Source organism: Schistocerca piceifrons, chromosome 2 (genome assembly GCF_021461385.2).
Source record: "Schistocerca piceifrons isolate TAMUIC-IGC-003096 chromosome 2, iqSchPice1.1, whole genome shotgun sequence".
Classification (NCBI taxonomy): domain Eukaryota; kingdom Metazoa; phylum Arthropoda; class Insecta; order Orthoptera; family Acrididae; genus Schistocerca; species Schistocerca piceifrons.
This window is the reverse complement of record NC_060139.1, coordinates 312,627,982-312,655,852: the sequence shown is the minus strand read 5'-3', so window position 1 is coordinate 312,655,852 and position 27,871 is coordinate 312,627,982. Positions and strand designations below refer to the sequence as shown.

The window sequence follows — 27,871 nt, the reverse complement described above, 5'->3', positions numbered from 1 at the left end:
ACTACTCTGACTGTCAGTTACAATGTACTCAGCTTATGCAGAGTACCTATCACATCTGCTATCTTTTATACATTTTACAGATGATGTGGAATCATAAAAATCTGTAAATAGCCTTTAATTTGCAGCTACTTTACCTTATGCGTCATTCAGTGCTATGTGACAAACAGAGGTGTACAAATTCCCTTTGCAGCCTGCTTGCCCCTAGCTCCTCTGCAACCATTCATGCAGGTCAGCCTACCGCGACGTAAACACAAGAGTACGCATGTACTGAGGCATAGTGGGTAATGCGACCGACTTGGGCTCCCGCAAGCCCGGCCTACCTGGGTTCCCGCAGGCCTGCCAAGCTTCACGGGACCCGCTCAGCTTGCTGCGCCTGACAACAGGTTGCGCTGTCAAGCTACCGTGACTAGAGTAGCCAGGTAGCTAGCCCGCAGTATATTTATCGCAACGGTGGGGGCAGCACAATGAATAGGTCGGACTTTGGTGAGACTGAAAAAAAATTGACAACTGGCGAATACATGCTGGTAACGAAACAGAGCACAAGTACCCCATAGGAAACGTTTTCGTGTGTTTATGAGGCCGCTTCAAATAAATCGGTAGGTGTGTCTCAATGCAAACTATGTAAAAAGCTCTTAAGTACTTATTTAGGAACCTCGAGTATGTTACGACATGTGTGCAAATTTGACAAGCAGTTCCCTCACTCCGTAAATATCTTGAAAGAGTACAAAGATTTAGTGGCCGAAAAGGGCGTCGAAATGTGTGCTAAGGACCTGAGACCATTTAGCAGTATAGATGGAGAAGGATTTCATGGTAACCCGCAAACGATGTCAAAATCTTTTGTAAGGTACTCTATTCCATGCACTGTCCGAAATATTATGTAGACAGTAATGTTCCTCTTGATGGTCAAGTGTGCAAAATTTCTTCAAGATCGGAATAAAACTGTAGGTTGGTGTAGAAGTGTGTAAGTAAAATACCCTCCGCCATGTACCATTCAGAATTTTAAGCAGACAGCGCCCTTCATCCTGCTTTGAATATCAAGTATGCCAAATTTCATCAAGATCGGAATAAAAACGTACAATTTGTAGAATTCCGTTAGGTAAAGTAACCTCTGCCATGCACCCTACGAAATTTTAAGTAGACTGTGACCTTCCTCTTGGTTTCAAGGTATAGTGTGCAAAATTTCATCAAGAGTGTATGCAATACAAACACACGGACACAATGAAAACACACTTTCAGTTTTTCTCAAATTTTCCAATTTTTCGGTCGATTTTCGAAAAATTTTATTTCATAAAAACCTTGTCCTGAGAATTACGAACACAGCAAAAAAAAAAATTGCCGAATTGGTCCAGCCGTTCTCGAGTTTTACGCTTATCAGCGCATTTGGCAATTCATTTTTATTTATATAGATAATAAGCCCGAAATATACGCGTAAAGGTAGAATGTACAAATAAAATCCAATATTTTTTGACCTGAAATTAATATATATATAATGTTAGGGTTTGTCTTTTGGTGCTCAGGTAAAATAAAAACTTTTAATTAACGTTCATAGTACGACAATGAAGCGCGCAGACTAAACGGCTGCGTAGCGCAGCTCAGCAGTAATATGGGCAGGCAAGCAAGTTTCCCGCAGCCTGTCCGGGTTGGGTTCTGCTTGGCTTGGCTGGGAGTGAAGCAGCCTGCCCGTTCTGTTGACAACGCGCGGCGGCCTGCCCGCCTGGCCACCGGGCAAGCATGGGCGAGTTAAAAGCGGAACATGTACACCTCTAGTGACAAACCGTTTATAAGAGATCATATGAAAATTTCACTATACTTCTGCAGTAGTCCACATTTTAAGCTTCAAGTGGGTTATCCTTTTACTTCAAATGCAGATTGAGTAGTTCTTCAGCAACATAAAGACTGGATCCAGTCAACCTTGGGAAGGACTCAGTAGGGTGTTTCCAAAGGGTAAATACTTGATCCATTACACATCTTATGGTATACAGGTTACTTTATGCAGATTATTCAGTAGCAATGGTATGAGGTGAAGCAAATGAAAAACTAATCCAGTACATCAAACAGTCTCTTAGAGAGGTAAAGATATTCTTTCCAAAATTAAGTATGAAGTCAGAGATCTTATTTTCTTAGTGGCCTTGTAAATAAAATCTTGATACAGACTAATATGTGGATGTCTTGATAAAAAAGTTGAACAGTCTTGGTTATGTTATGAACTTAGTAAACAATGTGACTGAATTAGATGTTAAAAAAGTCTGTACATAAATTTAGGAGGACCATAAATGCAGGAAAGAATGGGCAAACATGTTAACTTTTGTGTAAAAGCCTTGAGTTAATGACAACCCCTTCTATCTTTATATGTGGAACACTCAATTGTATGTAACAGTGTCATCAACAGTTTTAGTAAATTTCTTTGAAAATAAGTGTCACAGGAGAGATAGATCAAATTATAAACTAATATATCACAGTCTCAAATTTTTTGAGAATATTCCCCATTTTATGGAAATGAAAATTTACAATAAAACTGCAAACAAATATGAACTATCAACTGAAACAAGCATTACAAAAAAATTTAAAATTGAATTTTATTATTGTATAGATCAAGGGTGTCCAAATCAATGCGGCCCAAGAAGTAAACATTTATCACAGCATCAGAAATATATATATTGCATGAAATTCCATTTATTTACAGTTATGATAAGTTGAATATTTTCAATTTTGAACTTGCACCACATGATGCTATTCTCTCATTGGCCCACACTGTTCTTAACATAGCTACCCATTCTATACTTGACCCATCCCCATGTCTCATTCTTATAACTAGCCAATCCTTCAGATGCACAGGTCTGTTATTTTACAGCAACTTTGGTTGTAACTAGGAAACTAATCATTTCGAGACATGAATTTATGGAAATGCAAGGAAATCTGTACAGTTATGATAAAGACCCTTTCCCCCCATTGTTCTTATCACTACAAGTCAGTAGAGCCAGAAATCTACGCTACTTAAAATTGTGTATATGTCTTAACTACATTCCTCTGACTGCCACCCTCTCTCCCTTCCTCTTTGGTTACTGTGTGTGGTAAGTACATTATGTATCCCCCAAAAATTCACATCTTCTTCCAATGTGACCGAGATAAACTAAAAGGTTGGACACCCTGGGTGTAGATGAGAATACATAGATAAAACTGAGATTATTGATGAATCTCTGTAAGGTTTTGATACGGTTTTCACTAATAGATAGATTGCTTCATGAGGAAGATTTGTGTGGATAATTTTCTTAGCACCATGCCGCAGAAGACTTCTGGTTGTAGATACTTTGTGCTAAATGTGTGAAGCAAGGGAAAGTTGATAGTCAAATTCTAATTGTAAAAATATGCTGTGTGATTTTCAACTTTTACTTTCTGAGATTCATCACTGTTCACAAATTCACCATCCATACCAGGAGTTATTGCAATAATTTTCAGTTGCTGAAGTATACTAGTACACTTTTCCCTTCTGCACTACATTTTTTGTAAGCATGAGTCATTAATAGAGTACAGTACAGTAGTACATTTTATGTTTGCAGGCACAAGAGGTCACACTAACTGTGGCACGGTCTTTCAACACAGCCTATGAGATGTGGCAGATGTCTCAAGGATCCAATAAACTTCAAGATGAGATCAACAGACAGCTGTCTCAGAAACATAAAATCTCAGGTAAGTACACCAGGAGAGGCTATTACTAAGAAGCAGTGCTCATCACAGAGTTGAATATTGTAACATATTCAGGTTATCTGAATTAAATTGCTGACACTAATGAAGTATACATTTCAAGAAAGGAAAAATGTCAAAGTATATCATTGGAAAGATTTACAGGTTCTTTAAAAGTTGTCATTACATTTTGTGAAATAGCAACTGAAGTACTGTATTGGTGGTAACAAAAAGAGATATTCTTCAATAAATGAGCAAAGAATTTACAAAGCAGATAAGAGATTTTTTAATATTGTGGTGGATTACTTTAACCTGACATAAAAATGAGTGATGAATGATAGGTAAGAATGAACATAATGTTTATCATCATCATCACCATCATCATCATCAGTTTGACATTCATTGTTATTTAAAGGTGTCCCCTAAACTTTGCCATGGATTACGGTCCTAGGTTGTATACAATCAAGTTGCTCCTGCATGTTTTTTATTCATCTACCCACCTCCAGTTAGATTATTGTCCTAGTCTCTTCCTGTCTCTTGGAATGCAGCAAAGAATCTCCTTGGGTGCATATCTTGTCAACCTCCATTTCATTTTCATTACTGTCATACTTACAAAGAAGCACTAGAAAACTAGGGCTTAGTCTACTCTATGATAGGTTATCAGCTGCCAACCAATAGGCAGAAGATACTGTAAATAAGAAAAATGTAAGAGGTGGAGCAGTCATTATTTTAAATTTATTCAGTAGAGGAACTGAAACATCAGAAGTCATAGGACTAGAATGACCATGCTCTAAAAGTTATATGTTGTCAGACGTTTTCTTCATGTACAACATACAGTTAATGTTCATCTATGCCTTACAATCATGACACCTAGTACTATAGTATGTTTATCACTTAACTGCAAATTATATCAAAATATGTGACAACAGATAGTAATCTGGAGGTGATATAACATCAGAAACAATTAAAACTTACATTGTTTTCAAGTGCATGGAAGCATTTGTGTCCCTTGATGGTAGAAGTAACTATCAGTTAGAATTTGAAGTGTATTCACAAGCAAAATATTTTGTAGTGTACACAGATACATATAAAACTACACACTATCCTACCTTTTGAAACTATTAGTTCCTTTTTCAAGCAGGAGAGAAGGATAGGTTGGAGAAAGTTTAAAATAGAGGACAGGTCATTCAGATCCCAAGTTGAGAGGAAACCACCTCTTTTGAGGATAAGGTGAGATGCAGAGAAAGTGGGAGGTCAAAGATAGCAACTTTGTAGGATGTGTGTCAGCTTCTGTTCAGAGATGATGACAGAGTGACAAGTAAAGGAAGAGAAATTAATAGTGCAATTAAGAACTTGGAGGAGAAGCATGTGGAACAAATATTTGAGAAAGAGGGGAGAGAGGAGAAAGAATCAGGTAAATTTGAGTTGTGAAAAGGAGTTAAGCTTTTGCAGAAGTGGACAAGTTCTTCTTCACTATGAGTCCAGACCACAAAGCTGTCAGCGACAAGCTAGAGGGATCAGCTTCAGGGTCCTGAGGAATGTCATATCCTCCATACAAAACCAAAAGGAACTGTTACTGACCTCCATCTCACCAAAATCCCTATCCAAATTTCAAGCCTATAAAATCAATTAGGAAACAAGAATGACTATGGATTTACAGCTACCACCCTATATCAAATGCTTCCTTCTATAAAGTCAAGGCATACACAGTAAATGTATCTGCTCAACAACCAAATCCTTCAACACCCACATCAACAACTTCTCCAAGGCTTTCTGCTCCAACAGCTACACTACAGTCTTATTCACAAACAAATCTTCAGGAGAATATCCTCCTCTTACACTGTAACACATTTCACATTTCAAAAAAATTAAGAAGCTTCCCTTTTTGTCATCCAGTACCACTCGGGTCTTGAATGCCTCGATACAATACTTCACCAAAGCTATGACTTTCTCAAGACAAGCCTGATATGAAATGCACTCTACCTGATGCTCTGCCCACACCATCCACTGTTATCTTCTGTCATCATCTAAACATTCACAATGTTCCAGTCAAACTGTATGACATACTTGAATCATTATCTATATAATGTGAGTGGTTAGAATAAAAAATCTACTCAGCAAGCTGCAACAGGAGAACACAAACCAAACACAAAAAGGGTTAACTTCTGCAAGCTTTTGGAACCAGTGGCTCCTTTTCTGGAAATTGAGCTGAAGCAGAAGGAAGAGGGTTGAAGGAAAAGGACTGAAGAGGTTTACGAAAAGGGGTACAGTTCAGAAAAGTCACCTAGAACCTCAGGTCAGGGAGACTTACTGGATCAGATGAGAAGGAAATCAAAAGGCAGAACAATTTACAGAAGTACTCATGTTGTTTATCAACTAACAGTGATTTATTTAGGAATAACCTGCACTAAACTGGCTTACTCAATAAATAGGCATAGAAAATTTTTGCACTTTGTTCTGACCCAGTACACAGTTGCTGAATATGATCTTCAGCATGACTTAAGGGACCTGAGTGCCTGCTACACTGTAAGAGGTACTTGGATCTTCTCTCGCGATACTACAGGGTGGCACATGAAATGTGTTACCAGTTGTTTCTTTCACAATTTACGATGCACATTAGATAACCCGCTGGGATCTCTACAGCAGTACCAGCAGAGCTTGGAAAAACAAATGGGTTACAAAATGATGTGTAATTCACGATACTGCTGCTAGGAGACTAGTAAGCAGCAATGGCTGACAATGCAAGACTGACGACACAGCAACGATCCACAATTGTGTTACTTTTTCATGAAATGAGAAGCCTTGTTGTCACTCAGAGGTGTTTATGACAACAGTTTAACACATGATGGGTCCCTTGCTAGAAGGCCATCCACAGGTTGTACGATAAATTTGTACAGGAAGGAACAGTATTGGAAGCAAAGCGACCTCAGCCTAAGCCTGTTTGTTCAACAGAGAATATTGAAGCGGTACGAGTTGCTGTACAGAGAAGTCCTGGGAAATTGTGTAGAAAGGCAGCAGTGCAACTGGGAATATCCAGGTGCTCCATTCAATGCATTCTTAAAAGTGACCTCCATATGTACCCATACAAGATGACCTGTGCACAGAAGCTCACTGAAGAACGCAAGCAGCAGAGACTACTGTTTGCTCAGTGGGCGGAGGATGGGGAAGAAACTGTCAACAACGTTTGGTTTTCAGACAAGGCACATTTTCATTTTGATGGCGTGGTTAACGAACAAAATGTACTCTTTTGGGCCACTGAAAACCCACAAGTGTTTCATGAACAACAACATTATGCTCTGAGGATTACAATGTGGGCAGCAGTTTCCAGTCACAGATTTATTGGACCCCTTTTCTTTGAAGAAACTGTGAACAGCGAGCATTATTTGGGCATGCTTCACAATAGCTTCATTCCACAGCTTCTTGCTACTGCCTTGCCCTTCAACATGCAGTGGTTCATGTAAGATGGGGCAAGGCCACATACTGCAAACACTGTGTTGGAATTTTTACATGAGCATTTCAACATGCGGATCATTTCACTCAGGTTTCCAGGTTGCTTCAATGACAGACAAAATTGGCCCCCCAATAGTCCAGACCTCAATCCATGTGACATTTTTCTTTGGAGGTACCTAAAGGAAAAAAATTTTCCCGAAATGTCCACATGATTTAATGGAGCTCAGAAGACTTATTCTTCAAGCTTGCAGTGAAATTATGGAAAACATGTGCCATAGGGCAATCACTAACTTCAGTGTTCATTTGAAGGAAGTTAGGAAACGAAATGGAGCACATATTGAGCATGTGCTGAGTTAGAACAAATCTTCATGGACGGCTCTTCATTGTAGTATATGTTCCTTTCAGATTGTATTGACAATGAAGTTTATATTCAAAAACAAAATGGTAACACATTTCATGTGCCACCCTGTAGTTTCCCTAAACTCTGGAGCTGGGAACTTGCCTACTGAGACCCTACATTCATGCCCACACCTTCCTTGACTTAACTTCCATTAAAATATCCCCCACACCCTTTTTCCATTATCATCCTGTATTTTTATCATAATTTTTATTTATTATGTACCATTAATTTTTTATTGTTTTCACTTTTTATCTTTTTTCTCTGCTCCCCCCTCTTTCTTATTTTCTTCACTGTCTTAGTTCTTAATTTACCCTTTTCATTTTTTATCTTCTAATCTATCTTTACAACACAATTCATAATCACTGGGCTGAAGCTGGCACAGTGCTTACCACTGTACTATCTTTGACCACCTTCTCTTCCAATGCTTCCTCCTTTATCTCTGTCCTTCCTTATCCTTAAAATAAGATAGTTACATCCAATCCTGGAGTCTTAGTGATATGCACTTCCACTTTAATCTTCCCCAACTTATCCTTCTTCCCCCCCCTCTAGGAAGAACTAATAGAATAGTAGTTCAGAATGCTAGGACAATGTGTTATAGATGTTTATCTGCATCATTAGATATTTCATATCATGACTGTAAGTACCAGCCAGCAATTATGTTGTGTTGTTTTTTTTTGTTTTCGCAGCTGATTTTTTCCTTTGAAACAATGAAATAAAAAAAATCACCATTTCAGAATTTTGTTTGCAATATAGTGCCTTCCCAGCTCCATTGTGGCAAAAGCTTCTCTACCGTATATGTATCTAAATATCTAATGTGGCTATACCATTGACCTAATATCCTTATTGGATTTTGTCCAATTAAAATTCCATAGAAATCTATTACTCATACACTGAAAAGTTACATCCTTAGGTAATGAGCAATGCGCTCTATGTTGTCACGATAAATATATAGTGAATATTCCTCTGTACTGCTAATATAGTATTCTTTTATGTTACAATTTTATTTTATTTCAGAGTTCAGTAACACAAGACAAGAAATAAACAGCACCAAATTGCAGAGTGAGAATAAGAGTCTTCTGATTGACTTTTCATCAGAGCCAGCTACACTGTCTGACAATGGAAACACATGGGTAAGTTGTTTAGTGGCATTTCAAAAATTAAATGGGAGAAAATTGTCTCTCAGTTTTAGTTAAAACATAAAATGGCCCCTCACTTTCCAGACCATTTCTAATTTTCGATGAAACATGGCTGACAAATCACAAGCATCTAATGAAGCCACTATAACAAAAGTCACATTAACCAAGATTTCATCACTTTCTTCCACATTTATATCGCTTCTATTTCTTATTGTTCTGTCCTTTAATTTCTTCAGTTATTTGAATTACTTTAATTTATATCTATGCACAGTGTTCCCAGCAGATTTAGTTCATTATTGTAGCAATAGAGGTTGGTGAAGTTTACTTCATTGTTACCATTCAATAATCATTCAATTCATGATAAAAACAGGTAAAATATTATGTGTATGTTACATCTTTGAATACATACTATAATAGAACTTATGTCCCCAAAATCATATAAATGGCATACAGACAGACATGCAAAGTAAGTTAATATTTATTGATAAATTTAGTCTGGAAATTCAAACATTTGTATTCAATTAACATTCAAACACCCATTTGAAAACTAACAAATTTTGGGAGGTAGAGATATGTATGTATGACATTTATTCATGAATATCTAGTCTATTCTTAACCTAAAGTACCGAAGTCTGAAGTGGAGATAAACATTATACACAATTATATAAAAGTAAAAGCGATGAACCCAGACTTCAGAGAAATATTAATTGTCTCATTACATTTCCATCAACTAGATTCCATGCCTTTTTTACTGCTCTCATTTGTAATCTGTAGTTTTCATTATCCTTTACCTTTATTCATTGGTTTCTGAAATGTAATAGTAGTCTGAACAAATAGGTCTCTTAGCAACTAAATTATTCAGATAGTGAAGGGAGATGAAAATTTAATAGTCATGGGTGACTGGAATTCGGTAGTAGGAAAAGGGAGAGAAGGTAACATAGTAGGTGAATATGGATTGGGGGGTAAGAAATAAGATTTCAGATAGATTATATAATGGTAAGACAGAGATTTAGGAACCAAGTTTTAAATTGTAAGACATTTCTAGGGGCAGATGTGGACTCTGACCACAAACTATTGCTTATGAACTGTAGATTAAAACTGAAAAACTGGGAAAAGGTGGGAATTTAAGGAGATGGGACCTGGATAAACTGACTAAACCAGAGGTTGTACAGAGTTTCAGGGAGAGCACTAGGGAACAATTAACAGGAATACAAACGTCTCAAAAATGAGATCGACAGGAAGTGCAAAATGGCTAAGCAGAGATGGCTAGAAGACAAAAGTAAGGATGTAGAGACTTATTTCACTAGGGGTAAGATAGATACTGCCTACAGGAAAATTAAAGAGACCTTAGGAGAAAAGAGAACCACTTGTATGAATATCAAGAGCTCAGGTGGAAACCCAGTTCTAAGCAAGGAAGGGAAAGCAGAAAGGTGGAAGGAGTATATAGAGGGTCTATACAAGGGTGATGTACTTGAGAACAATATTATGGATATGGAAGAGGATGTAGATGAAGATGAAATGGGAGATACGATACTGCGTGAAGAGCCTGACAGAGCATTGAAAGATCTGAGTTGAAACAAGGCCCTCGGAGTAGACAACATTCCATTAGAACTACTGACAGCCTTGGGAGAACCAGTCCTGAAAAAACTCTACCATCTGGTGAGCAAGCTGCATGAGACAGGCGAAATACCCTCAGACTTCAAGAAGAATACAATAATTCCAATCCCAAAGAAAGCAGGTGTTGACAGATGTGAAAACTACCGAACTATCAGTATAATAAGTCACTGCTGCAAAATACTAATGCGAATTCTTTACAGACAAATGGGAAAACTGGTAGAAGCCGACCTCAGAGAAGATCAGTTTGGATTCCGTAGAAATATTGGAACACGTGAGGCAATACTGACCCTACAACTTATCTTAGAAGCTAGATTAAGGAAAGGCAAACCTACATTTCTAGCATTTGTAGACATAGAGAAAGCTTTTGTCAATGTTGACTGGTCGGCTTCTACCAGTTTTTCCATTCATCTGTAAATAATTCGTGTTAGTATTTTTCAGCTGTGACTTATTAAACTGATAGTTCGGTAATTTTCACATCTGTCAACACCAGCTTTCTTTGGGATTGGAATTATTATATTCTTCTTCCGAGGGAAGATGTCTCATACATCTTGCTCACCAGATGGTAGAGTTTTGTCAGGACTGGCTCTCCCAAGGCCATCAGTAGTTCTAATGGAATGTTGCCTACTCTCGGGGCCTTGTTTCAACTCAGATCTTTCAGTGCTCTGTCAAACTCTTCACGCAGTATCATATCTCCCATTTCATCTTCATCTACACTCTCTTCCATTTCCATAATATTGTTCTCAAGTACATCACCCTTGTATAGACCCTCTATATACTCCTTCCACCTTTCTGCTTTCCCTTCTTTGCTTAGAACTGGATTTCCATCTCAGCTCTTGATATTCATACAAGTGGTTCTCTTTTCCCCAAAGGTCTCTTTAATTTTCCTGTAGGCAGTATCTATCTTACCCCTAGTGAGATAAGCCTCTACATCCTTATATTTGTCCTCTAGCCATCCCTGCTTAGCCATTTTGCACTTCCTGTCGATCTCATTTTTGAGGCGTCTGTATTCCTTTTTGCCTACTTCATTTACTGCATTTTTATATTTTCTCATTTCATCAATTAAATTCAATATTTCTTCTCTTACCCAAGGATTTCTACTAGCCCTTGTCTTTTTACCTACTTGATCCTCTGCTGCCTTCACTACTTCATCCCTCAGAGCTACCCATTCTTGTTCTACTGTATTTCTTTGCCCTATTCCTGTCAATTGTTCTTTTATGCTCTCCCTGAAACTCTGTACAACCTCTGGTTCTTTCAGTTTATCCAGGTCCCATCTCCTTAAATTCCCACCTTTTTGCAGTTTCTTCAGTTTTAATCTACAGTTCATAACCAATAGATTGTGGTCAGAGTCCACATCTGCCCCTGGAAATATCTTACAATTTAAAATCTGGTCCCTAAATCTCTGTCTTACCATTATATGATCTACCTGATACCTTCTAGTATCTCCACAATTCTTCCATGTATACAACCTTCTTTTATGATCCTTGAACCAGGTGTTACCTATGATTAAGTTGTGCTCTGTGCAAAATTCTACCAGGTGGCTTCCTCTTTCATTTCTTACCCCCAATCCATATTCACCTACTATGTTTCCTTCTCTCCCTTTTCCTACTCTCGAATTCCAGTCACCCATGACTATTAAATTTTCGTCTCCCTTCACTACCTGAATAATTTCTTTTATCTCATCATACATTTCATCAATTTCTTCATCATCTGCGGAGCTAGTTGGCATATAAACTTGTACTACTGTAGTAGGCATGGGCTTCGTGTCTATCTTGGTCACAATAATGCATTCACTATGCTGTTTGTAGTAGCTTACCCGCACTCCTATTTTTTTATTCATTATTAAATCTACTCCTGCATTACCCCTATTTGACTTTGTATTTATAACCCAGTATTCACCTGACCAAAAGTCTTGTTCCTCCTGCCACCGAACTTCACTAATTCCCACTATATCTAACTTTAACCTATCCATTTTCCATTTTAAATTTTCTAACCTACCTGCCCGATTAAGGGATCTGACATTTCACGCTTCGGTCCGTAGAACTCCAGTTTTCTTTCTCCTAATAACGACATCCTCCTGAGTAGTCCCCGCCCAGAGATCCGAATGGGGGACTATTTTACCTCCGGAATATTTTACCCAAGAGGACGCCATCATCATTTAACCATACAATAAAGCTGCATGCCCTCAGGAAAAATTACGGCTGTAGTTTCCCCTTGCTTTCAGCCATTTGCAGTACCAGCACAGCAAGGCTGTTTTGGTTAGTGTTACAGGGCCAGATCAGTCAATCATCCAGACTGTTGCCCTTGCAACTACTGAAAAGGCTGCTGCCCCTCTTCAGGAACCACATGTTTGTGCAAACAGCATACTGACCTGAATTCTAGGAGTGTTTGTAAGATGACATATTCTGGCATTCATGATTCTTGAGTTTGATCAATTAAATTTTCATTTCCCTGTGTTTCAAACATTATACTCCCCCATGCACTGCTACTGTAACTGATTAAGTCATTCAGTAAACTGCTTGCAAAATAATAGCAAGAGGCCACCTATTTGTACCTTAATCAATATTTTTCTCCATTTTTAATAACAAAACAGGCCATCACCTGAATTGCTTTATGGAATAATGGAGTCTTCACCACCTGCAATGTGCCATGTGCTCATTTCACAGGAGTTTATTTATTTCCAGAATGCACTAAGATAGCATGTAGTCATCATGATCCTTCTCGTTTTCATGATATTTATACTTAGCTTACAGAACATCACAATTTCCTCTTTTTTTTATTAAGCCAACAATTTGGCCATTCTGTGAATACAAAGTTGAATGAATTATTTTTCTATACATTGCATTTCAGTTCTTGTGACATAACATTTCATACATGGGATCTACTTATGCTCATTTCCACAGCAAATGTGTGATTACAGTGTTGAGGCTGGTCAGTGGCTATTTCAGTTTTGGGTACACATATGTATTTTGTAATATTTTCATTCACCTCATTTTATTCTTTTGAAACCAAAACTATTTTCTCATTATATTCCAGGTCAGTTTTGAAGAAGACAGCACTGAAAACATCAACACCAACTTTGCAAGGTAATTGTTTTTCATATGCACAGAATTATGAGTTAGAGTAAGTACCAAACAGTCTTATAAAAATGAAATAACTTTTCTTTAGTCATATCAGCACCAATGACAAAATAATATTCTGTTAAAAATATTGTTGCAAATTAATCATTAATCATTAATGCTACCTGCTGTTCATGGGTTGAGCTTGAAAATGCATATGTTTAGATTGTTTTGGACCCAAGCTTTATGATCATATATGAGGGTTGCCCCAGAAAGTAATGCACCACATTTTTTTCTCAGCCAAAAACAATTCTACAAATGTGAACCATTACCTATGTATTATTTGAAGTCTGCTGAGTGAGCATGCCAAGTTTCCATCTCTTCCGACAGATAGTGTAGTTGCACAACAGTTTCAAACTGGTGTCTGTAGGTGATGTACGTTACAAGCAACATGCTGCCATTGAATTTCTCACTGCAGAGAAAGAAACTGTGGGGAATGTTCACAAACACTTGTACAAAGTCTATGGAGCATCTGCTGTTGACAGAAGTACAGTTAGTCGCTGTGCACGGAGGGTGAGGTCATCAGTAGGCAGTTTGGCGGAGCTCTGTGATTTGCAGCGGTCTGGGAGACCATCCACGGTTGTCACACCTGTCATGTGACAGTGAGGTGATGTTGTCATTTGTGAGGACAGATTAAAGGACGCCATTCGTGTAAGACATTTTGAGGATGATGAGGAGGTGATTCGCGCAGTGAAGCACTGGCTCTGCCACCAGGACAGGGATTGGTATGCCCTTGTTTCGCAGTGGAGGAAGGCCATAAATGGGATGGAGACACATGGAAAAAAACGGTGTGTAGATAAAACACCATTCTTTCATGTGTGTAATTCTCATTATGTTCAATAAAGAATTGTTGAAGAAAAAAATGCTGTGCATTTCATTCTGGGCAGTCCTCGTAACAAGTTATAGCAGCTTGTGGTGTACAAGTTTTGTTTCTTGAATATAAGGACACTTCAATACAAAACAGAAAAAAAATTAATACTGGTGATACAAAAAAGGGTATACATTGGAATAAAAGCAGTGTGTTAGCCAGAACTGGCAATTTTTTTTTTTTTTTTAAATTTGTCGGAGACTCAAAATATTATTTGCATTTGCACTGACATTCAGAGATAATCAGCACAACAAATTACAATACAAAATCAAAGAGAACTGTGTTCATGTCGTTGTCAGTAGTGTTATTCCACTAGGAAATGTTCTGTTAATGTGAAATTAAGGTCATGTTATCATGTCATAACCACATTCAAGTCCAAATTACAAAGCATGCTCATTAATGAAGTACAACATCTAGCACTGTTAATGGAGTACAATATACAGCACCGAAAGAAGGTTTATTACTGATATCAACATACAGATAAAACAGAACTGAACTCCTGGACAGATAGTACTGCTATTTATACAAACATCAAATACCTCAGAATACACAGTCATTACAAACATAAGAAATTTCAAGAACCTTCCAGACGCAATAAATACTAAATGAAAAATGTTTACTGGTTGTGGGGTTTGTGACCCACAGCATGTCAGCCACAAAGACTAACCACAACTTCACAAGGTGCACAACACAGCTTGAGGCATTGCTCCCTCTCCTGGAGAAACAGTGACCCACTGTTCAGAGGTTCTATTGGAGCACCCTGGATATGGGTCTTGTCCTGGGTCCCCTTATAGCAGCACTGGAGGATCCTTATGTTCTTGTTGCATTATCACATCCTCTTTACTGTGACGAGCATTGAAGGTAGTCTCTCCAGTTGACGCTTCATGATGATCAATGAGGTTTCCTGTTTCCTTGAATAAGAAACCCCCCTTGTCAATCTGCACTCAGAACTGTAGCAGAGCTTCATTCAAAGGACGTGGATGATGTCTCTGTGTGTTTGTCTTTTTGGTGAAGGGTCATAATCTTCCACTTTGTATGTGACACTCAACAAGCAAAAAGGGATACAATACAGCCTAAAGTAATGCTTTATTAACTTTTCTGATCGACCAACTTCCTGCACAGTCATAAAAATCCACACAAAGTCTCCTGGGCTGTATCTCACTCACTGTTGCTTGGTGTTATAGAGCTCTCAGCTCCCTCCAGGGTGTCCAGGGTCCATATGCAAACAAGCTGTTTTGCTTCTTCAGTGATAAGGTATTTCATGTAGTCATCCTGAGTATCAGTGTAAGCCTTGAGACTGTGTAGCATAAAAAATGGTGTGAAGCCTATAGAACCTTGTTTTGCTGTGTTATATGCAAATGTCGTGATGGACAGTATTGTATCCCAATCTCTCTGTTTAACATCAATGTACAATAAAAGCATATCTGCCAGTGTCTTATTAAAGTGTTCTATCAGGCCATTTATCTTTGGGTGGTAGCAGTTGTCACACTGTAGGTGATAACACAATCAATCACATCTGGTACTAGTCTCGACTGGAAAACTTTTTCCATGGTCAGAGATCATTGCAAAGTGTGGTCTGAGCTTCAAAATTATGCCTTCTACAGTATAAGGAGTCTTGAAACTCCCTAACTTCAGCACACAACACAACTTTGGTGACAGTGTAGCAGGTGAGGTAATCAGGGCTGCCATTATCCATTGATCATCATTTATCAAATTTTGGGACCCAAGAGTTTGATTACAATATGGTGGAATGGCACTGCTGCAGGTGGCGTTGGAAATACAATAGATGCCCTGGATGTAACTGCAGCATGTACTCCCATCACTGGCGTTCTGTACACTGGCTCACAAAGTGTGTAATGGATCAGTAGAGACCTGGCCTGTTACGCCTGCATCTGACTGTGCCTAGAGCCTTCATGAATCATCAGCACACAAACTACAATACAAAATCAAAGAGAACTGTGTTAATGTCATTGGCAGTAGTGTTATTACACTAGGAAATGTTCTGTTAATGTGAAATTAAGTTCATGTTAACATGTCATAGCCACATTCAAGTCCAAATTAGAAAGCATGCTTATTAATGAAGAACAACATCTAGCACTGTTAATGGAGTACAATATACAGCACTGAAAGTGTCATAGAATTGCTTTAAGATGGTTGCATGTCATCCCAGCTCATTTACAGCCAACTATTTCAGCGTCATTGGACCACAGCTTCTCTTATACAATATTCCATTTATTACTTGGAATTCTCCTTTGGTCAGTTCCTCCTTCTTCATGGTCTCTATAGTTTTCTGCAATCCCAGATATTTTCTCTGTTCAAGAGAAATATCATTAAATGCATGATTACTGAGATTTTGTCCATACTGCTGTGTTTCACCAAACAATCCCTTGAAAGGCAGTTGGTGTCATTGTGTCTGTGTTGGTTTTAGTATATCTCTATGGCGTCTTACTCCTAAAGCCTCTGTGACCCTCTCACCACCAGATTTATAGATTCTTCAAGCTAGTCAGCCAGCATAGAGAGTGGTGGTCCGTACAGTGATGAATGGTTCACCAAATAAATGTGGCCAGAAATTGTTGATGTCCCAGACAACTACAAGGCATTCCTTCACCGTTGGACAGTTCATATCAGACTTGGAGAGTATTCTGGAAACATAAGCTATTGGTGGTAATTGACGAGGGACGCCTGAAGTGGGTAATACATGTGGAGATGAAAGCACATGCAACTGAATCGGCCGTGATGTCTGAAAGACATCTGGTTACCTGATTGATGACTGAAAGAATATACTTACACCCCTCAGATGGTGGAAGTAGGCCCACTATGTTGATGTGCACATGTCGAAGGCATCACTTCAGCATGTCAAATTCGCCCAGTGGTGATTCTGCCTGACATTTGACTTGCTTCAAGGACACATGGCCAGGACAAAGGGACAGAGGTTGACCAGAGACGTCTCAGTATAAGGAGTGGTGAGCTGGAAGGCAGTGGGACACCAAGGTCACACCGAGTTAGGGTCCTGCCACAGATTTTGAAGTTTGATGTCGTCTGTCTGTCACCATGCCAGATCATCCAAGTCCAAAGGAGAAGTGATGGAATTCACTCTGGAAAGGTAATCTGTAATCATGTTTCCCATCCTCTGGATGTACCAAATGTCAGTGGTATATTGGCTAATCAGGTCCATATGGCGGAATCTCATTGGAGGAAGATCCTGAGCTGGGTTGCGAACAGCACCAGCAAATAGCTTATTGTCTATAAAAATTGTAAATGTGCAGCCTTCGATGTCATTGTGGAAGTATCTCATTGCTTCATAAACCATGAGTAGCTCACAGTCAGCTGCTGACCACTTGCATTAGGAAGCCCTGAGTTTCCTCGAGAAGAACCAGAATGACTTGGTTGTATTGCCAGCTGAAAAACAATGCTGACCGAAGTGTTACTCACATCAGTTGTGACAGAGATGTGTGCACCTGGAACTGTGTGCATGAGCATGACGGCATTTGAAAGTACAATCTTGAAGGCATTGAACACCTGAATCACTTCATCTGACCACTGCACTTTTCATTTCCCAAAGGTATTTTTCCCGGCCAAAGCATTTGCAAATGGGGCCTGGATGGAGGCAGCATGGGGAAAATGTCTGTAGCAGAAATTTACCATACTCAGAAAATGGTGCAGATTGTGGAATGCCATGGGTAGGGAGAGATCATGGACGAAACTGACCTGATCATACATTGGATGGATGCAGTCAGCATTGATGGTGTGACCGAGAAAGGTTACACTCGCATCGCCCAATTGCAGTTTCTTGTGGTTAATTTCTATGCTGTTGTCACTCAGGACAGCCTGAACCTAGGCTAAGGGGTGCCTGTGTTCCTCAACAGAGGTCAGAAGATCAGGATATTGTCAAGGTAGGCATAGCAAAATGAGAGATTGAACAAGATAGAGACAAAGACTTTTACCATGTCTGGACCTTGTTTTTTAAGGCATAAAGCAGAACTCAAATAGGCCAAGTGGTCTAATGATTGCCACTTTAGCAATGTCATCTTCGAACATAGGGTTCTGAAGATATGCCTTCTGGCAGTCAAGAACACCAAACATTGGCGCAGATCAGCAGTTGGGCGAAGTCCCAAAGTCCTGGATGTGGGGTGTGGGATAGTTGTCAATAATGGTGCAAGCGTTAAGTTTCCAGTAGTCACCACCCTACCAGACTGACTTGTCTTTCTTAAGCACAAGGTGAATGGGTAACAACCATTTACTGTCTGAGGGGTTTACAATACCCATGTTTAAAAGGTCATTAAAAGCCACTTTCACATGGTATAGTTTCTTTGGTGGGAGGCAGGACGCTTTGTAGTACATGGGAGGGCCTTTTGTCATGATCACTGTATGGCAGGTGCCATTAATGATCGTACCTAATTGTACATCTTGCACACATGAAGAAGGAATACAGTTGTCACTGCATGGGACAGTGGACAATACACTGGGAAACACAATGTCACTAACCTTAGTGTGTGGATGCTGAGGCCCACAGCGGTGTGTCGGCTGTGCCGGGTGTGTTAATAACATGCATCAGGAGTGAGCTGTGAGGTGATACAGTGCACAAAGAGTATGCAACAGTTTCTCCAATACAGCATCAATCAGCTATTCCGAGTGAGTAGGGTGTCACTTGAGGAGCACTCGGCCATAAGCTTAACCAGTGGCCAAGGGAGGCAAGTAGTCAGTGTAGAACATTCAGAGATGATGAGCAGATTTGTATCTGAAACACACCACAAGCAAGCATGCCCATATACGGACACAGTACAAAGAAAACAGTAGTCAATGATCTTCACTCTGATAGTCTCTGTAAGATGCAAGACAAACATAGACAAACTGAAGTCAACTGTTCTGACAAGACTCTCTCTTCTTTGTTGAGGTTTACAGTGTTGTTACAATTTCATATTCCAAATGATTTTGCTACGAGATTCATGTCAAAATTGACTTGATGTTTTAAACTGATATTATTACAGTGACAATTTTTTTATCAACATTTTCTTTTATTATTAAGTTACAAGAATTATTGCACATACTATATTTTTTCTTGTTCACTTTGGGTTCTGACATTCACCCACATGAATTAGAATAATAGTTAGTACTAACAGTCTTCTAATAACTGTAACTTTTCCAGAATTAATGTGTTTTACAAAAATTATATGAATAATGTAATGCTAACAATTCAGTGTTTCATTTATCCCTATTACTGATTCATCTGGGCAGGACTTGATTTATAGAGAAAAACTATGGAAAAGTGAACATAATTAAATAGCTCTAATGTAATACTGTGAAGCAATAAAATAATTGTAAGATTAACTATGAAAAATGAAATATGCTAGTGTATCATGACATGTATTGAAGGTGTGTATCATACTGTTCATTTGGTGAATGTCAGTCTGTTATGTTGCAACAACAAGGATCCCAACACAGTTGCCTGGGATACACCTGAAGTCCTTCTAGATTTGCCAATGAATCTCCATCGTAGATAACATGCTGTGTCCTACCTCTCAAGAAATCCTCAGTCTAGTCATAAATTTCACTTGACACCCCATACAACATACCTCACATAATAAACATAAGTGCGGTTCTGACTCAAATGCTTTTTGAGTGTTGAGAAATACTGTGTCTACATATTGCCTTGATCAGTGATTGTCAGTATGATGTGTGAGAAATGCGCAAGTTAAGTTTTTCGTGACTGATATTTTCTAAATCCATGCTGGTTGGTATGGAGTGATTCATTCTGTGTGAGATAAATCATTATATTTAAACTCATATTATGTTCTAAGAACTTACAATAGATGGGTGTCAAGGTTATTAGATGATAATTTTGTTGTTCTTTTGTAGATGGGTATAGTCTGTTCTTTCTTCCAGCTAGTATGTAAAGTTCTTTGTTTGGGGGATCTGCAGTATACAAGGTATGTTCAGGTAGTAAGTGCACTGTTGCCATAGCATTCTGTAGGTTTTTGTTTTTTGAGGGTTGGCAACATTGAGTGGTAGCAGAAGTGGCCCTACCAGAGTGAGTATTGCAGGAACACGGCATTACATAAACTCATGCTGTAGTGTCCAGTTGCATGAAAGATGTCAGTAAGAAATCTCTGAAGGCATACATGAGTGGAATTAAATTTTCAATTGATATGCTTGTGCAGAAAGAGTCTCTAAAGTGGGGGAAGGAGCTAGCAGGAGAGTACATTGAGGAGGGCATAAATAAGCTTATGCCACAGCTCTGCACATGCATTGAATGGGATGGCGATTATATGGAAAAATAGTCAACACGTGTATCAACAGTACCCTGTAATTTTCTCTCAAATACACTTTTTCTAAAAAAATACAAAAATCTTGTACACTTACTCTCTGAACATGCCTTGTACTATGATTAAAATGGGGGCTAGCTCAGTTGCAAATTAGGTATAGAATCGGATAGGGATTCTGTTATAACCTGAAGCCTTGTACAATTTTAATGATTTCAGCTTTTTCTTAATGCCACTGACACTAATACTTATTTAACTCATCTTTTCAGTGGTATGAGGATTAAATTGGGGTAATTCTCCTGGGTTTCCCTTTGTAAATGAACATTTGAAAATGACATTAAGCACTTTTGCTTCCCTCAATTACAGTTTCTTTGTCATCCATAAGTGTCTGGAGATGGCCTTTGGTACTTCTAACAATCCTTACATATGAACGAACTTTCTTTGGGTTTTCTGTGAGATCTTCCAATAACATTCTAATAAGGTAGTTGAAAGCTGCAGGCATTGTTCTCTTGACTGGTAAATATGTGTCATTCAGCATCTCCTTACCTACAGCCTTCTGCTTTGTTTTACACCTGTTGTGCATTCTCATAATTTAATAGTGTGAAGAATTTTTCATACTTCTTTTCTCTCTCTTTTATTTTTTCTCTCTTCATCCTTCCTTCTCCTCCTTGTACTACACTATACACCCAACATCTTGTAGTGCAGACACTGTAACATGACAGTCAGCCACGAGCATTAACAAATGAGAACTGAGAGCACTCAAGGTGAGACAAGTAATGCTTGGGAACACAACCCACCTCCCTCTTGCAAAGCTGGCAGCCTACACCCGTATTCAATGCTTTTGCAAAAGCAGAACTGACACATGGTCACAGGGATTGCCAATCCCTTCTGGTGCTGTGAAAATCATACTCAAGCCTTGTGATGGACCAGGATTAGTCTCTTACTCAAATAAAACTGAGAAAAGCAAATAACAAGTAACAAACAACATATAGCAAAACAGAGTACTTAAAAATTTGGTAACAACTACCTCATAACTGCTTGCTAAATTTGGCTGTATCATAAATGAGGAGCTCAGGCCTGACTTCTACCACAATCTTTTGCATCCATAGTTCAACACCTTCCACCTAGATCTCATGTTAAAATCTGCATAACAACTTGGAATGTTAATAGCATGTTTTAAGAGATTAACTGAAGGTATTTCGTATGTTATTTAGTATACACTTGGTTCAAAGATTATTTACTAGAAACTTCTCTGTGCTCCTGCTACATTCTGGTTGATACGAAATCGCTTTGAAACTCATTCAAAGAAGGATTGGAGCTTAGAATAATGTTTCTGCCCTTGATTTTCCATTTTCTGGGACTTTATTGTGTCTCATTTGAGGCAGCCCAACTAGAGTAAAAATCCCAGTGCAAGATATCTGACTTGTAACATGGAATCTGAAGCAATCACTTATGCCTACTCCATGGAAGGAAGTTTAACAGAAGGCTATGAATTGTTAATCATGCACCTTTTTAGTAGGCCAGCAGGTCCACAGCAGTCGACCTGATAAATTATTTATGCACACTTCCTTCAGCTTTAATTGTTTGAGAGCATCTTTATTTTTTCCTGAGATTTGGAGTGGAATTTATTTCTTCCTACCTTAAACATTCATTTAAACTATCATGTATAATTGCTATTTTGAATTATCTACTTTGCAACTCATTTCATTCCTTTTTATGAATTTACAGTTTTGTGCAAATAGCTTTCATATCGTTGTGTTTCCCTTTAAAGTATGTAGTCATTTTTGCTGTATTATTTCTTATTGGTGTAAGCAATGCAATTTCTCATTCCAATCTTATATTGGAAGTGATGTGATTAATTTATTAATTGACAAAACAAATAAATCATTCCAAAATTTACGTTTCTTTAAATTTTTTTACAGGTTTCCTGAGTCAAATTCAGAAAACACCATGAACTCATCAAATTCACCAAAGCACCATATGCAGTTTTTGCAGAACAACAGCCACAACAGCAGCAGTAACAACTGCTGGGGAGAGACGCATTCAGTCAACCTTCTTTGCTCTTAGCAACATAATTTTACCCCACAATAAAAGGTGTACCAGTGATGTAGACACTCAAATCTCAGAAGTAAAAAAACTCTTCTGTGAAGTTTTCTAACCAAGAGACTGCTGTTTCTCTCAAGAAATCTCAGATTATTGTAGTGATTTTTACAGCTTTTGAATCAAAGTGCAATGATACCATGACAGTTATACAATTGTAGATCTGTCATTGTAATGTAGAAGAAGGCAGAGTAGTTCCTGCTTGCTTAAAAGTGAAGCATATCAAGAACAGTTTTACAAGTTGCTGTTTCAGCTGTCCATGAGAAAGACAATTTGATGTGAAATGAAGTTAAATGTAATACCATATTTTGTCTGTTCAGGTGAAGTTCTGGACACGTTAATATGCTGACATTTTTGTGCAAACTGTGTGCCATGCACACAGAGACTGGTAGATAATTTATATTGCTTTATTACACTGAAATTAATTTTGTACTGGATTTACCAATGAACACCACAAGCAGGTAATCATCAGAAAAGTAGCATCCTTTCAGATAAGTAGAAAGTTTCTTTTTAGAATACTTTCAGGAAGAGAACGCATATTACTGCTATGCTATCAGGCTCTCTTGTTTCCCACCATAGTTACCATGTTTCATGTGTAAGGAACTGCGAGATACTGTTGAAGCTATTGTGAAGTTGCGTATGTGAACTGAGAATTCTTTGTCCTATGCTCTCTACTGCTTTCACTACTGCTGTTACTTCAAAATACTCCAAATAGCAATTTTCTCATACTGAGATTTTATAATCCTTAAAATTTATTTTATTTTAGTATATTGTGTAATATAGCAACTGGTAGAATGAAATAAAATTGAACTGTTTGTACTTGGAACAATATAAATTGTCATGACAGTCAATACTTAAGTGACAAGATACCTGTCAAATAATAGAATATTACCTCATAAACCGATACATTCAAAACCTATATCTTATATTTCTTAACCTTTTCAACACACAGTTACCTAGTTTTTTTACATGTAAAATTCCTGATTTTATTACTATACATTGTTGTATGAATGAGGCAATAATTAATTACAGTTATATACCTGTTAATTTTATGTAATAGCAGTTTCATTATTCATAATTACATGAATTTTGTTATTATTTCCAATTTTACTCAGGCATCTGAAAAGTGCAAAAGGTTATAATGTTTAATACTATTTATGGCATTCATTTTATGTCATAATAATATATTATTCATGTGTCCAGGACGTGTCACAACAATGATGAATACAGTTGGAAGCTCTCGAGTAAATAGAAAGCACTATTTGTGATATAATAATGTAATTATGAAACACCAATTGCTCTGCCTTTCACAAAAGACACAGTACACTATATTTTTTGTAGGCTTTGTTGTAATGTGTTTCATATTTTAAAATTATTTGTGCAGCATCATGTAGCTCACATACAAATTTCTTAAACTTATATGCATGGCTCTTTAAATGGGCATATTTCATACTCATCATCTGAAAGATGATTCTGTATTGTTTACATGGTATTTTTAGTAAAAACTTATGAAGTACATGTCTAAAGAGTAGCTGTGACAAAAAAAGTTTTGAAACAAGATTTACTTGTTTGTACTACTTCTACTTTCACTTACTGTAAATAAAAATAGAAAATTTTTATTATGTATACAATATACCTTATACACAAATAAATAATTTATTCATTATATGCACATTAATTGTTTATATTGTTGAAGTTAATTAGTTAGCTAGCTGGATACTTGCATCATAGACAAAATTCACATAAAATTTTATAATGTGTCCACAGAACAAACATAAAACACTTTTTGTAATTAAGAGACATAGAAATATATAAAAACATTATTTAGGCCTACGAGGCTACATGCAGGCCATTTAGAGGTTTCGTTTTAAGATACTAATTATCTCTACTCGAGACTTCTTCTGTGGTATAAAATTGCAAAACACTTTTGCTATCGGTCAGACATTTTATTTCCATGGGTAGGTTGTCAAAGAGTTTTATAACTCCTTTTCACCCCTTTCTGTGCCGGAGTTAGAATCATTAAAGAGTAATGCTGATCTTTTTCCTTCTAGTGTTGTACTTATGTATAACTCTGTTGCTCTCAAACTTAGATCGATTGCTGACAGCAAATTTCATAATTGAATAAATGTACTGTGAGGTTGTGGTTAATAGTCCCTGCTGCTTAAAGAGATACCTGCAACATGTATGTGTGTGAACACCACAGATAATTTCAATTTCTTTCATTTGTGCATTGAATACTTTTTGCCTAAGGCAGGAGTTACCTCAGAATATTGTCTCATGAGATATCAACAAAAGGAAATATGCATAATATGTTAACTTACTGAGCCCTATACCCTGAAATTGGCAGTTATTCTCACTATATTTCCCTGAAACTGGCAATTATTCTTATGATAAAAATAGCAGATCCTAAACATTTCAGCAGGTCTACTACATGGTTTTTGCAGTTTAAGCTTTCATCAGTATGCACACATAGATTTTTACAAACTTTTACCCTGTTTATTATTTTTTGTTGGTCTACTAGGTTAATAGGAGGTAGGATGTTTTTGACATACAAAACTGGATGAACTGTGTTTTTTCAAAGTTTAAAACAAGGGCATTTATGGAAAATTACTTAGCACTTTCATGAAAACATTACTTACTATTTTCTCTGTTGATGCTTCTTTGCTTACCTTTACAACAATGCTCAAATCATTTACGAACAGGGCTAATTTTGCCTTCTGATTCAAATCATATGGTGGAATCTTAACATAAAGCAAGAACAGTAGTGGGCAAATGACTGAACCGTGTGGGATTCCTATTGCAAAATTTCCACATACAGATGATGTGATGTTCCTTTTTGTATTACTCAGACAGCCTAGGGTAGCTTTCTGCATTTTTTTTCTTAAATAAGAACTAAGCCAGGCATTTACTGAACTATATTACCCACAAAAAATGAGCTGCACTAATAGAATATTGTGACTGACACAATCAAATACCTTCAGTAAGTCACAGAAGATTCCGAATGGCAATATATTATCAATTAAAGATTTTATTATGTGCTCATTAAATGTATAAATGAATGACTCAGTGGAATGGCCTTTTTAAAAGACAAAGTGTGTCCCATTGCTACAAAGGTGAGCAATGTCATCTTCTCAAAAAGCTTAGAAATTCCTCTAAAGAGTGATGTTGGACAGCACTTATTGATATCTATGGTGTCACCCTTTTTGCAGACATACCTAACAATGGCATATTTCAGTCTGTCTGGGAAAATATCCAGTGTTAATGATGTGTCACATTAGTGACTAAGAACTTTACATAAAACAAGGTCGCAAGTTTTTAATGTCTTATCGGAGATCTTACCCAGCCCGTATAAACATTTATTATTTAGTCATGATGATAATCCTTAAATCAGATGGCGATACGAGATTAGTTTTTAATTTACTAAATGGCACCTGTATTGCTTCTTATGTGTACTTTTTTACTTTCTCATCTTAAATATTCACATCAGTTATCTCATCTTTTTTTTATTTATTTTTTATTTATTTATTTATTTTTTTTTTTTTTTGAGAAAAGTAATTATTAAAAATATCTGCTAAACCATGAACTGTCTTTACAATGCTCCCACTCTCTTTAACAGAAATAATGTCATCTTCTATGGCTTTGTTCTCTGCCTCTCTCGTGTAACAGTAATACATATTGATTTTGGGGTCATTACTTGTTCTGGCTATTTTATACAAGGTTTTTCCCACTGTGAACAAAATTTTGATACCTGCAGTTCTTCTGGGTTTCTTTTATGACTCTCCAGTGTTACATTTAATTAACTTTTTACAATAACTAACTTGCAAGTGAGTGGTCCAATCAGACATGTTGAAGCATGCCACCATTTTTTTTTTTTTTATGTGGGAAGAATACAGTGAAAGAAATATCCTGTCAAAATTTTAGCTGCTAAGAAGAAATGCTTTTTTAAAAGAAAAAGAAAAGAATGTTGAAAACTGCCAAATTTGTAGCTTGCCAGGTGGCTGGAGAATTGTACACTCCTACTGGACCTGTAGCAGGCTATCCATGTGCAACATGCACATAATCTTGGCTGATGGCATTTTTGTAGACAATTAATGCAACTCAGCATGATCTTAATTGTGAAGCAAATTTTAGTTTTTGTTGACAGTTTCTCTAAAACAATTGTCCACAGTTATTGTTCCCTCAAATTCAAATGCATTTAATATCCATAGCAATTATCAGTTGCTTATGTGGTAGGGTAAGTATTAACAATGGGGATAAAACTGAATTAATGTCACTGAATTCAATTTTTAATGCTAAGCAGTGTGCAAATGCAGTTTTGATCTTATGGGTCAAGCAGTGTGCAAATGCAGTTTTGATCTTATGGGTCAAAACTGCATTTGCACACTCCTTAGCATTAAAAATTAAATTCAGTGACATTAATTCAGTTTTATCCCCATCAAGAACTGCGTAAATGAAAGGAAAACTTACATGAAGCAATAAATATGCATCAAAATTAAAATAACAAAACTATGAGAGAAAAACTATCTGAAAAATTTACTGAAAGCACTCTCTATTAAGATTTTACACCAACTGAGCGGGTTGGCTAGGAAGCAAGGTTCCTGTAGCGGAAAGCTGCTGAACATTCACTCAAAATCTCAGATTTATTGGTTCAAAGTTTCAGATTTATTCACTCCTTGGTACTCAAAAGATACACATTCATAAAACTTCAACTCAGTTAATGAGTAAATGTGTTATTCTTTCAAAACTAGAACATATAGGACCAAGCCCCAGCAGAAATAACATTAATGTTAAACAGAATGACACAATTAAAAGTGAAGTATTAACCTACAGTTATATTTTAAAAGAGAACAATTTCATTCAACTCCTTGTACATCAAATAACATGCCCCATCAGTTGGTCAAGAGTGGGCAAATGTGCCACAGGCCACTTGAAATTACAAAATAGTCCCATGCAAGAATGCACAATTAGTGCACAGACTGATAACAGGCTTCTGCAACAAACTTAAAAGTGAAATTAGATAATTTTGTTGTGCCTTTCGTGACTCAGCATCTCCGCTATATGGTGAGTAGCAACTTTCCTTCTCTAATATTGTTAACCTAAATAACATACACTTCAACATTTGCACCTAATTAGCCATTGCAACAATGGACAAGACACAGAAATCCAAAGTGGTTCTTTCGAAATGTCATTCTCGGTGGCAAAATATGCCAATCAATCCAAAATAGCCTCTTTCACAATTTCAG

General features: G+C 37.4%; 1 protein-coding gene across 1 annotated transcript in view; it reads left to right on the top strand.

Annotated features, from left to right (window-relative positions):
* LOC124776440 (low density lipoprotein receptor adapter protein 1-like) overlaps positions 1–24,218 on the top strand; it is a 197,963-nt gene extending 173,745 nt beyond the window's left edge. Inside the window, exons 5-8 of the mRNA XM_047251438.1 lie at positions 3,558–3,687; positions 8,546–8,661; positions 13,318–13,367; positions 22,451–24,218. Coding sequence (XP_047107394.1) covers positions 3,558–3,687; positions 8,546–8,661; positions 13,318–13,367; positions 22,451–22,595 — 441 coding nt within the window. The 3' untranslated portion in view covers positions 22,596–24,218. The remainder of the gene's footprint in view (positions 1–3,557; positions 3,688–8,545; positions 8,662–13,317; positions 13,368–22,450) is intronic.
* The last annotated feature ends 3,653 nt before the right edge of the window (positions 24,219–27,871 follow it).